Source organism: Rhincodon typus, chromosome 37, assembly GCF_021869965.1.
Source record: "Rhincodon typus isolate 14 chromosome 37, sRhiTyp1.1, whole genome shotgun sequence".
NCBI classification, from domain to species: Eukaryota; Metazoa; Chordata; class Chondrichthyes; order Orectolobiformes; family Rhincodontidae; genus Rhincodon; species Rhincodon typus.
This window is the reverse complement of record NC_063368.1, coordinates 17,717,649-17,729,725: the sequence shown is the minus strand read 5'-3', so window position 1 is coordinate 17,729,725 and position 12,077 is coordinate 17,717,649. Positions and strand designations below refer to the sequence as shown.

The 12,077-nt window shown below is 45.9% G+C and overlaps 2 protein-coding genes across 2 annotated transcripts in view; one reads left to right on the top strand and one right to left on the bottom strand.

The window, feature by feature from the left end:
- Window positions 1–921: 921 nt before the first annotated feature.
- LOC109912357 (achaete-scute homolog 2-like) lies at window positions 922–1,439 on the bottom strand. Its single transcript, XM_020511782.2, has one exon. It carries the CDS (start codon window positions 1,378–1,380, stop codon window positions 922–924), a length of 459 nt encoding a protein of 152 aa, XP_020367371.2. The 5' UTR covers window positions 1,381–1,439.
- A 3,346-nt stretch (window positions 1,440–4,785) lies between these two features.
- LOC109934227 (insulin-like growth factor I) overlaps window positions 4,786–12,077 on the top strand; it is a 19,366-nt gene continuing 12,074 nt past the window's right edge. The window contains exons 1-2 of the mRNA XM_020533037.2: window positions 4,786–4,860; window positions 11,152–11,308. Of these exons, the coding sequence (XP_020388626.1) occupies window positions 4,786–4,860; window positions 11,152–11,308 (232 nt within the window). The remainder of the gene's footprint in view (window positions 4,861–11,151; window positions 11,309–12,077) is intronic.

Below are 12,077 nucleotides of genomic sequence, written 5' to 3'. Positions count from 1 at the left end.
CTTTTCGCACTGTAGGGATTCTACGATTCTCTGTGTGTGATATGCAGCCTTCTATCATTGGGTGCGATGAGCAATAATTTGTTCCCAAACTGCAATCAGGGAGTAAGAATCAAGATGAGCAGCACAAAACTGTGTCCTTGGCCTTTGGGAGCTGCTCCTTGCTGCTTAAGGTCACTATCTTATTTCATGTTTAGCAACAACTGGAGACAAACCTATCACATCTAGTGTCTCCCATTCTAATTCCCTGTTACAAAGACCAATGGACCACCCTCTCCTCTTTCCCCCTCCCTGTGATGGACACCACAGACTCTTTCTGGAAGAGTGGGTAACAATTTCATCTCTCACTGAGTAGGCCCAAGGGCCAACTCCAGAGGCTGGAGCTCAGATTCTGTGCTGATGCTTCCAGGACAACCCTTGCTGAATGTTCCGCACTGTCAGAAGTGAGCACTTTTAATAAGGTGCTAGGAAAGGCCCTGGTTAGAGATCACGCGGCGCTATTTCAGAGGCAAGGGAGCTCTCTGCGGTGTCCTGGCCAACATTCAGTTCAACAGATGGGCTGGTCATTCCCACAATGCTACTTGTGGGCATTGGCCAAGCTCAGATCGGCTGGCACATCCGCGACTGTGTCTCGGAAAGCATTTCCTTGAAGCACTCGGAAAAGTTGTGAAAGACGTTCCTGCCTGGTGCCACCACCCCCCAGCAATGTGACTGAACCTCATTAACCATGACTTCTCCTGGGTCGCAAGAGAAAATCAGCATTCTCTGCCCCCTGAGAATAATCCACACACCCCCTCCAGAGCCCTGGTGAACCCTTACCCTCCCAACAGCTAGGGGTAGGAGAAGCTCAATCAAACCCTAGAGCCTGCTCTTCCATTCAATAAGATCGTGGCTGATCTCACCTAGAAACAGGACTTACCTGGGTCACTCGATTGTCAGCCATTCCTTGTAGGCCACAAGATCATGTACAGAGTGGGAGAAGTCCCCCAAAGCATAGGAGGAGCGGGGGGAGTCGGATGAGGATGAGTCAGAGGGGGAGGACTCGGAGGGCGACTCACTGACCGGCGCTGAGGTGACAGATCGCAGGGTGTCTCCAGCTTCTGGTTCCCTCAGCAGCAGCTCCAACCTCCGGATATAGTCACTTGCTGATCGCAGTGTGTCTACTTTGCTCATCCTCTTGCCTGCCCCATGCTGGGGCACATGCCGCTGCAGGTTGGCGAAGCCCAGGTTGACCAGTCGCACCCGGTCCCTCTCCCGCGCGTTGCGCCGGTCGCCAGTGTCGGGGGCACCGCGACGCCGCCGTGGCTGAATAGCCGGTCTTGCCCTCCTCTTCAGGCCACTTGGGGCCTCCGTCCCCGGCTCCACCTCTGTGCAGCTCGGCATACTGGGGGATAGCCGCTCTGGACAGAGCAGCCTGAATGGGCTCTGCCACAGAGGAGAACTCTTCCTGGAGTGAGAGGCAGCCAGAGACAGAGATCTGGTTTTACAACCTTGGATCCACGCCCTCCCATCGAACCAGTCCTAACCTGCCCATCCCATTCAGCTTTCACTCTCTCACTCTCTCTGAAACCTTCATCAGAAATATCCTTCCTGCAGTCACACATGTGCTTTTAACTCTCGCTGTGCCCCTGCTCTCAATCTTTGTCTATAACTATCTAATACACTTCCAGGAACATGTGTGGAATCTGATGGAAAACTCCCCACTTGCCTTGCGATGCCTAACAAGAAAGAATCAAGTCATTCCCTCTGGACATCGCCATCACCAAATTCACTACCTCTAACATCCTAGGGAGAGGGTTACCATTGACCAGAAACTCAATGAACTAGCCATGGGAATACAGTTGCTACAGGAGCAGGTCAGAGGCTGGGATTGCAGTGAGGAGCTCACCTCCTGACTCCCAAAGCCTGTCCACCATCTACAAGGCACAAGTCAGGAGTGTGATGGAATACTCCCCACTTGCCTGGATGGGTGCAGCCCCAACAACACTCAAGAAGCTTGAAGCCATCCAGGACAAAGCAGCCCATTTGATTGGCTCCACATCCACAAACATCCACTCCCTCTGTACTATCTACAAGATAGACTGTAGAAATTGATCAACATTCTTCTTTTTAATTATTCATTTGTGGGATGTGGGTGTCACCGGCTGGGCCAGCGTTTATTGCCCATCCCTAGTTGCCCCTTTAGAGGTTGGTGGTGAGCTGCATCTTAAACTACCGCAGTCCAGATGCTGTATGTTGACTCACAATGCAATTAGGGAGGGAATTCATCAGACACGAGGAGACAATACACAAAATCTGTCTTAATTTAAATGACTATAAACCTGATTCTCAGAACTGCCTGGAACAGTGCACCAATTATAATTAATTAGACAAACCAAACAGAACATTGCTATTGAGGGAGATTAAAGTTAATATAGAAGAGAGTCCTCCTGAGACTGTGTTTACCTGACGAGAGATGATTCACATTTCCAGCCTTTAAATTGTCCCAATCCGGGTTGAAATCAAATAAACAGGATGTGAATTTTCTGACCTTAAAATTGAAAGTGGTTCATTTGAGTAATTGAGTGTTGGGAATTTGTTGAGTTCTGTCAGGCTAGAAGGTTACTTGTTTGATTATTCGAGACTTTTGAATCCTATCTGATCTATTGCCTAAATTTCTTCCAACCATTCATGGGATCTGGGAGTAGCTGGCTGGGCCAGCATTTAATGCCCACCCCTAATCAGGAAGGATGGGAGAGTTCCCTTCTTGAACTATTGCAGACCTTGATCAATGTTCCCTCCAAGCTGTGTAATCACACAACCACTGGCCCATGAACATTGATGGACGTCCGCTTCCAGACACTGCTAACACACATCCTTGGTTTTCATCCTTATAGTCTGTTGTTTTTAGCTTCCTGGCTCCTAAACTTTGGAATTTCCTCCCTAAATCTCTCTGTCCCTCTCTCCTGTTTTAAAACACTCATTGACTAAGCTTTAGCCCACCTGTCCCACATCTCCTCAGGATGGTGGGATTATCACATTTTGTCTGATGACACTCACACACACCAACGGATTCACGAAAATCTTCTACCCCGCTGTTATTAGATTTTGGAATGGACCCTCTCAAATTTTAAATTTAATGTCGACTTGCTGGTTGTGCACCTTCTCTACAGCCGTAACCTTGTACTCCTCGCTTTAATCTCTTACCGTCATGCATGGTACTGCACGCAAAAGAAAACTTTTCACTGTACCTAGGTACACGTGATAATAATAAATCACATCAAATCCTGTGAGGCACATTGGAATGTAGCTTCTCAGAGGTGCTATGTAAATGCGAGTTGTTGCTGTTTCATTGCTGTCTGCACTGCCTTGGGTGAAGAATGTGTCAGTCCGAAACACAGCGGAACATCTCAGAAATGGTCTACGGTCGGATATTGATCCTTTGGTTCAGGAGTGGAATAACTACAAAGAGGGTGCTCAGGTAGGAGCCTGATGGAGCTCCTTCTAATGAAGTTGGGAAGGGATTAATGTTCTAGGAAGAATACAGAGAAGGTTTACAAGAAAGTTAGTCAGGGCTTGAAAATTGCAGGCAAGAGGAAAGATTGGATTGGCTGGGGGCTGTTTCTCTTCAAACAGAGGAGGCTGAGGGGTGAAATAATGAAGGTGTGTACAGCATAATTTGGGGCACAGACAGTGAAGATCTGTCTCCCCTACCCATGGCACAGAGAGAGGGGCACAGATTGGCAGAAGATTAAACGAGCCATGAAGAGAAACCCAAATGGATTTGGATAGGGTGGGCACGGTTTTCACTTCTGGGGGAGAATGAGGGAGTAGTTGGAATGCGGAACTTGCTCCCACAGGGAATAGTTGAGGAGAGATACATATAGAAGGAAACTATAAAAGCACGTTAGGGAGAAGGGATTGGAAGGAAATGTCGAAGGGGTTAAATGTCGAGGAGAAGGGACAGCGCTTGTGTGCACTGGTATGATTGAGTCGGGCTAAATGACATCTCTCTACATTCTCAGTGCTGCTGTCACCAACTGCACTGGGGTCCCATTGGATCTAATTATCGTGTGTGTAATAATCTATTGATGTGATGGGTCGAGGCAGGGCCATTGAGTATTTGTTAGGCCCAGGTCAATGAATTCCTGCCCGACGAGGGAATCAAGGGGACAGGCAGGAAAGTGGGAGTTGAGGCAAAATCAAATGAGCGGTGAGCAGATCGAGTACCCGAGTGGCCTATCCTGCTCCTAATTCATATGTACCTTGCCTTCTATCCCACACACACAGACATGCTCATATAGACACACACAGATACAGACACACACACATGAACACAGATACACACGCATACCCAGGCGCATACACACACACATATGCAAATACAGATACACATACATGCACACATAGACACACACGGATACACCCACTCACACAGACACACACACACAGAAACACACACAAGAAAACATGCATGCACGCCACCAGAAACACATATTAACACAAGAAACAGATACATGCACACACACAAATACGCACACGGCGCCCACACACACACAAAAGGAAACGCACACACACACACACACACAAGAAACGCATATACACACATGAGAAACACCCGCGAACACTCCATACACACAAACACATAATCATACAAACACAGAGTTGGCCAGCAAATTTGCCAGAGCAAAGTCCTTCTGACAGAGCCTGATAACGATTGCTGCAGCTCCTAGCTGCGGTTCACTTTGGGTCTCGATCCTACCGTGAGGTTTTCCTTGGTTCGTGTGTGGAAAAGCAAGCAGTTCGACGATGGGGAAACTTTGTGTCCTCAATTTCATTGGGATCTGCCAGGTCCCTCCTTCTATGGGAACGCAGCCCTTTAAGGTAACTCAGAAATGCTCCAGATTTTTAGCATTTGCTTTTAGCATTTCACTGCAGAGATTTCACTTTCAAATCTTTACAAATTGAAGACTCCATCACACGGTTCTCACAGTTTTTCGTACAGAATTCCCAGAATCACACAGCACAGAAGGAGCCTGTTTGATCCATTGTCTTGGTACTGACTTCTCAAAAGAGCTCCCCACCAGAAGTTTGCACATAGCCCTGAACTTTATTTTTCTTTTTAAATACATAATCCCCTTTGGAAGTTACTATTCAATCTGTTCCTGCATTCTTTCAAGCATTACATTCCAGAACAGCTGCTAACAATTCCCCTCACCTTCTTGCCAAAATTGCAAAAACAGAAGCACCTTCTGCACAGCAGGATTCCATTAATAGCAATGAAATGCAGTTAATTGCTGGAAGTACTTCAGACTGAACATTGGGCACAGTCCTCCAATCTCTCAATAGAGCCATCAGTTTTTGTTCCCTACCTTTTTGAATTTAATTATGGACATCTCCCAATGGCAAGGCCAACATTAATTGCCCATCCTTTGCTATTTGAAAAATGATAGTTAGCCACTGTCTTGAACCATTACAGGCTGCATGGTAAGGGTGCTAAAATGGATGGAGTTCCCGAATTTTGACCCAGTGACAACGAAGGGACAATCATATAGTTCCAGGTCAAGGTGGTCTGTAACTTGGAAGGGCAATCTGCAGGCAGAGGGAGATACCAATGTAAAGGCAGCCACCATCTTAGATTGTGGTCATGGATGTGCCAAGTGGTATCAAAGGAGGCTTGACATGTTACTGTAAACACCATGCAGATGGTACAAACTATGGTGGGTATAGTGCCAATCCAGCTGGCCATTTTGTCCCAGATGGTGTCAAGCTTCTTGAATGTTGTTGGAACTGAACCCATCCAGGCAAACGGAAGGGGTTAATGGATCCAGGAGGTGTGTCACTCACTGCAAAATTCCTTCCCTCTGGAAGCCACAGAATTTTTTCGACTGCTCCGGTTTTGTAATGGCTAATGATGAGAAAATGTTGGTGATCAGGTATTCCCTTGTTGTAATTTAACAGACAGTCATGGAAGATTAAGTAGATTCCCACTGAGCAGAGATTTTGGAACTTGGGACATTTCGAAGTTGGGGTCTTTCAGGATTAATGTGTTTTGGGATTAAGGGGTTTTTTTGGGGGTTGAAGTGTTTTGAAGTTGAGATGTTTTGGGGTTGGGGTGTGTCAGTGTAGCCTGTTTTTATGTATCAAAGCAAGAAGTCCAATGTTTTGACCAGCCCTCTGCGCAGAATCAGTTATCAAAGCTGGCTAAAAGTTTCAGCTTGATCTAATAAGCACGCAGAGAGCTCCTAGGGTATAAAGCTTGCTTAGTTGTGTGTTTTATTTGTTACTTTAATGCTTCGGAGGCTGTTTTCCACAAATCCAGTATTCAACATCTTTGTAAAACTAGTCTAGAATAATCCAGTATGTCATCTAGACTGAAGCAATGCAAATTTTGGAAATTGGAAGAAAATACCAATTCTTTAACCTATTTCATATCCAATGGACATTCCAAAACATTTCAAAGATGATAAATTATTTTAGAGTGTAATCATTGTCCTTATGTAGGAAACCCCTTCACTATCTCTCTGGCAAACCCTCTCCTCACTATTTTCCTGTCAACTATCTTCTCAACTCAATATCTATTTGATGGCTCCCCTGCAGGAACACGCTGACACCTCAGTATGACAGGAGATAACTGGAACATCTACGCGAGCAGTTAGAGAAGTGGGAAAGATTGGAGGCTGAAATTTCCGAAAAGGATTATCCTCTTGAATGTTCATGGATTGAGTCAGAAAATCCTTAGGCATCTTTTCATTCTTCTGTAGTTTGTCCCTCCAAGGACATCTAGTGCTCAAAGGGCTATCTCCACAGCTTTGTGTAATTGGTCCAGATCCTAATGATGTATCAGTGTGGTCCATTGGTGTGCTGTAGACATTGAAAATTATCTCAAGAGGTTTAGCCTTTAAAAGCTACCCGATTGCAGAATAAGAACTGAGCTCCCCCCCACCGAACCCCCGCCACCTGCTAATGTTTCATTCATATTGTACACCATGCTCCATCACTGTACACTTTTATCTCTTTCTTGCTGATCATTTATCCAGTTTCCCCTTAAATTCTATTTTCAGTCACAGCATCATAGACTTGTACAGCATGGAAACAGACCCCACCCGGTCCAACTTGTCCATGCCAACCAGATATCCTAAATTAATCTAGTCCCATTTGCCAGCATTTGGCCCATATCCCTCTAAACCCTTCCTATTCACATACCCATCCAGATGCCTTTTAAATGTTGTAATTGTACCAGCCTCCACCACTTCCTCTGGCAGCTCATTCCATACACGCACCACCCTCTGCGTGAAAATGTTGCCCCTTATATCCCTTTCAAATCGTTCCCCCCTCACCTTAAACCTATAGTTTTGGACTCCCCTACCCCAGGGAAAAGACCTTGCCTATTCACCCTATCCATGCCCCTCATGATTTTATTAACTTCTATAAGGTCACCCCTCAGCCCCTGATGCTCCAGGGAAAATGGCTCCAGCCTATTCAGCCTCTCCCTGTAGCTCAAACCCTCCAACCCTGGCAACATCCTTGTAAATCTTTTCTGAACCCTTTCAAGTTTCACAGCATCCTTCTTATAGCAGGGAGGCCAGAATTGAACACGGTATTCCAATAGTGGCCTAACCAACGTCCTGTACAGACGCAACATGACCTCCCTACTCCTATACTTAGTGCACTGACCAATAAATGCAAACATTTAATCACTGACGGCACAGAAAAAGACCATTCGGCCCATTCTGTCCATATTATTTGCATGAACTACTTTTATGTGATGGTGAATTCCACAGTTTGGACATAAAGGGTTCCTCATGAATTCCCTGTTGAGTTTGTTATTACATTAATAATTGCATTAATTATCAAATCTTTATTTAAAAATATAAAAAGTATTAACGATGAGAACTCTTTGCTGCAGATTTATCAATAAATAGTTGTCCTGTATCAATTTTATCCCTCAATCAGCTCACAATATTCTAGATTATCCAGTCATTGTCACATCAAAGTTTGTGGGGTCTTGCTGTGTACACATTTGCTCCATTCCTACATTTGCAAAAGTGACTGCACTTGCAAAAGTACTTCATTGGTTGTAACAGCTGGGATTCTAGAAGGTGCTTTAAAATCGCAAGTCTTTCTTCTTCTTCATTTCATTAGCACCTATCTTAGGTTATGATCCCTAACTTTGATTATTTCACTTGAGGGTTCACTAGATTAATTCTACAGGTGAGGAGTTTGTCTTATCAGAAGAGAGTCAGCAGTTTAGCCACATGTTCACTGGAGCTTAGAAGAATGAGATGAGTTCCAGTTGAGGTCTATAAGATGCAATAGGGGATTGACAAAATAGAGATAGAGAGGATGTTTCCTCATGTGGGGCAATCTAGAATGAGGGGTCAGTTTTAGGATAAGGGGAGGCAGATGTAAAACAGAGATGAGGAGTAATTATTTCTCGCAAAGGGTGATGAATCTGTGGAATTCACTCCTCCCGACTGCTGTGAATTTCAGGACAGTGAGTAAATCTAAGAGGAGATAGTTTTTTTTAAATGAGTGATGGGTTGAAGGGTTATGAAGAGCGGGCAGGAAAGTGGAGTTGTGGCCGAGATGACATCAGACATGATTGTATTGAATGGGGGAGCAGGTTCGAGGGGCTGAATGGCCTACTCCCGCACCTAGTTGTTAAGTTCTATTTGGGCTGAGCTTGATCCTTTATGTCTGTAACAGAATGTGTGAGGTTCGGGTATTTTTGTCTCAATTCCTCTGAGAGATTAGCACAGGTGATACATTGGGTAGTAAGCACTGGGTGGAATAATTCCTGAAGATCCCATCCAGTTGGCCTATGCCTCCAACAGTCAAACAGCCTTTTCTTTCACATCTCCAATTCTTCTATCAATCAATAAGCAAAAGATTTCTAAGAAGATTGTTCAAAAACTAAACATTACACAGCTATGATTTTTCATAAAATCCCTAGTGTGGAAACAGGCCATTCGGCCCAGCAAGTCCACACCACCCCTCCAAAGAGCATCCCACCCAGACCCATACCTCTACAACCTGGCATTTCCCATGTCTACCTCACCTAACTTACACATCCCTGAACACTCTGGGCAATTTAGCATGGTCAATCCACCTTAACCTGCACATCTTTGGACTGTGGGAGGAAACCAGAGCACCCAGAGGAAACCCACGCAGACACAGGGAGAATGTGCAATCTCCACACAGACAGTTGCCCTGAGGGTGGAATCGAACCCAGGTCCCTAGTGCTGTGAGACAGCAGTGCTAACCACTGAGCCACCATTTCCCTTCAGTTTGGTCACTGCAGGCCCCAGCTCACCCACACTTTCTCAAGGGGCAACTAGGGATGGGCAATAATTGCTGGCACACACACATGCCATGAGTGAATTCATTCTTGGCAACCCTACTCAAGGTTTAAGGGTTTTTTTTTCATTTGTGGGTTTACTATGAACAATTTTGGTCCCCTTCACTGAGGAAAGGTATACTGGCTTTGAAGGCAGTCCAAAGAAGGTTCACTAGGCTGATCCTGGGTTAAAAGGGATTATTGTATAAGGAGAGGTTGACTAGGTTAGTCCTGTGTTCATTGGTGGGGTTAGAAAAATGACAGGTGACCTTATTGAAACATATATGACGCTTAGGAGTTTTGACAGGGTGGATGCGGAGATTTTGTTAACCTCTTTGTGGGAGAATCTGAGAAAAGAGGGGCATCGTCTCAGAATAAGGGGTCGCCCATTTAACACAGAGATGAGGAGGAATTTCTTCTCTCAGAGGGGAGTGAATCTGCGGAATTCTTTACCACAGAGGGTTGTGGAGACTGAGTCGATGCATATTCAAGGCTGAGATAGACAGATTTTTAATCAGGAAGGGAATCAAGGGTTATGGGGTAAAGACAGGAAAGTGGAATTGATGATTATCAGATCAGCACATGATCTCATTCAATGATGGAGCAGACATAATGGGCCGAATGGCCTACTTCTGCTCCTACATCTAATGGGACAACAGGCTGAGCTAGTATTTACTGCCCATCCCTAATTGCCCAGAGGACAGTTAAGAGTCAACCACATTGCTGTGGGTCTGGAGCCACATGTAGGCCAGACCAGGTAAGGATGGCAGTTTCCTTCCCTAAAGGACATTAGTGAACCAGGTGGGTTTCTACAACAATTGGCTGTGGTTACCTAGTTTCCACTTGGCTAGCTTTTCGTTCCAGATTGTTAATAATTCAAATTTCAAACAGCGCCATGGTGGCACTTAACCCCAGGACTGCAGAAAATCAGGCTGAAAGGTTCTGAATTATTTATCTAGCAAGATAACCATTCCATTACCATCACCACCCACCTTCAAAGGTTGAAAGATTTGGAAGTCAAGTCAAATGGATGGGTGGACCCAAGATCATTTCTTTTTAAAACACAAGACTGTCCATAATATGTGGGAGCGGAATTAGGCCATTCAGACCATTAGGTCTGCTCTGCCAATTGATCATGTACAACATGTTCCTCAAGCCCATTCTCCTGCCTTCTGCCCATAATCCTTGATTCCCACAAGGGCCCAGATACCTCTGTCTTAAATACTCAATGACTTAGCCTCCACAGCCCTCTGCAGCAATGAGTTCCACAGATTCGCCATCCGCTGGCTGAAGAAATTCCTCCCCATCTCAGATCAATCACAGAATCCGTACAGTGTGGAATCAGACCATTCGGCCCATCAAGATCTGCACTGACCCACTGAAGAGCACCCCATCCAGAGACGCCCAACTCTATCACTGCATTTCCCATGGCTAACTCTCCTAGCCTGCATATCTCGGGGCAATTTAGCATAACTGTGTCTTTAGAGTCCACCCACCTGGGCCATGGGCGGAAACCCACACAGACACAGGGAGAACGTGCAAACTCCACACAGACAGTCACCCGAGGGTGGAATTGAACCCAGGTCCATGGCAGCGGGAGGAAACCGGAGCACCCAGAGGAAACCCACGCAGACACGGGGAGAATGTGAAAATTCCACACAGAGAGTCGTCCGAGGGTGGAATCGAACCCAGGTCCCTGGCGCTGTGAGGCAGCAGTACTAACCACTGAGCCACCGTGTTTCCCTCTAAGGCTGGGGAGAGTGAGGCTGACTGATCCTGAGAGTATGGCAGGAAAACAGAAACAAACTGATGCAAGTTCTCTTTTTCTATCACAGGTAATTGGCCCCAGAATGCCAGTGCAGCCGTTGTGCCTCTTGCTTGCTCTCTCTGTTTGCGTGGGAACATCTGAGGCAAGAATCGAGGAGACCTTATGCGGAGCTGAACTCGTGGATGCGCTGCAGTTCATCTGTGCAGAGAGGGGCTTTTATTTTGGTGAGAACAGCCATTTCTGTGTCTTTAATCACCACGAAATGTGGATGCACCATACATGATGGTCTAAGAAGCACCAATACAACACTGAATAGACAGGGAGAGATGAATTTTAGATGAATTCTCCCGGGAGTAAGTAATTGAGTAAGTTCAAGGCAGATATTGATAGATTTCTATGAACTACATCAAAAGAAATGGGAACAGTGTGGGAATATGGAGTTGAGTAGCCATGATCAAGAATGGGATACCAGGCTCGTGGGGGCTGAATGGCCTACTCCTGCTTCTACGTTCCCATGCATGTTTCCCAATCTTTTCTGTGTTGTTTGATTCCCCTTGTCCAGCTGGCTTGCAGTCAAGTCAATCCATTTATAACTCACTCATGGATGGGATCAATGTTTCTTGAAAGTCACCCACTACAAGGTGCCAGGAACGCCCAGAGGTTTGAGCCTTTCCTCACCCGTGTTTTCCGGGAGGTATTGTAAACACGCCTTAGTGGCCATATCACTTGGTGTATTTCAGGAATGGGATATTTCAGGGTTGGGGTGTTTTGGGTTTGAGGGTGTTTCGGGTTTGTGGTGTTCTGGGTTTTGGGGGGTTTCGGGCTTGAGGTGTCCTGGGTTTGGGGGTGTTTTGGGCTTTGGGTGTTTCAGAGTTGGGGGTATTTCAGGTTTGGGGTGTTTCAGAGTTGGGGTGTTTCAGAGTTGGGGTGTTTCGGGGTAGGGGTGTTTCGGGGTTGGGGTGTTTCAGGGTTGGGAGTGTTTAGGGGTTGGGG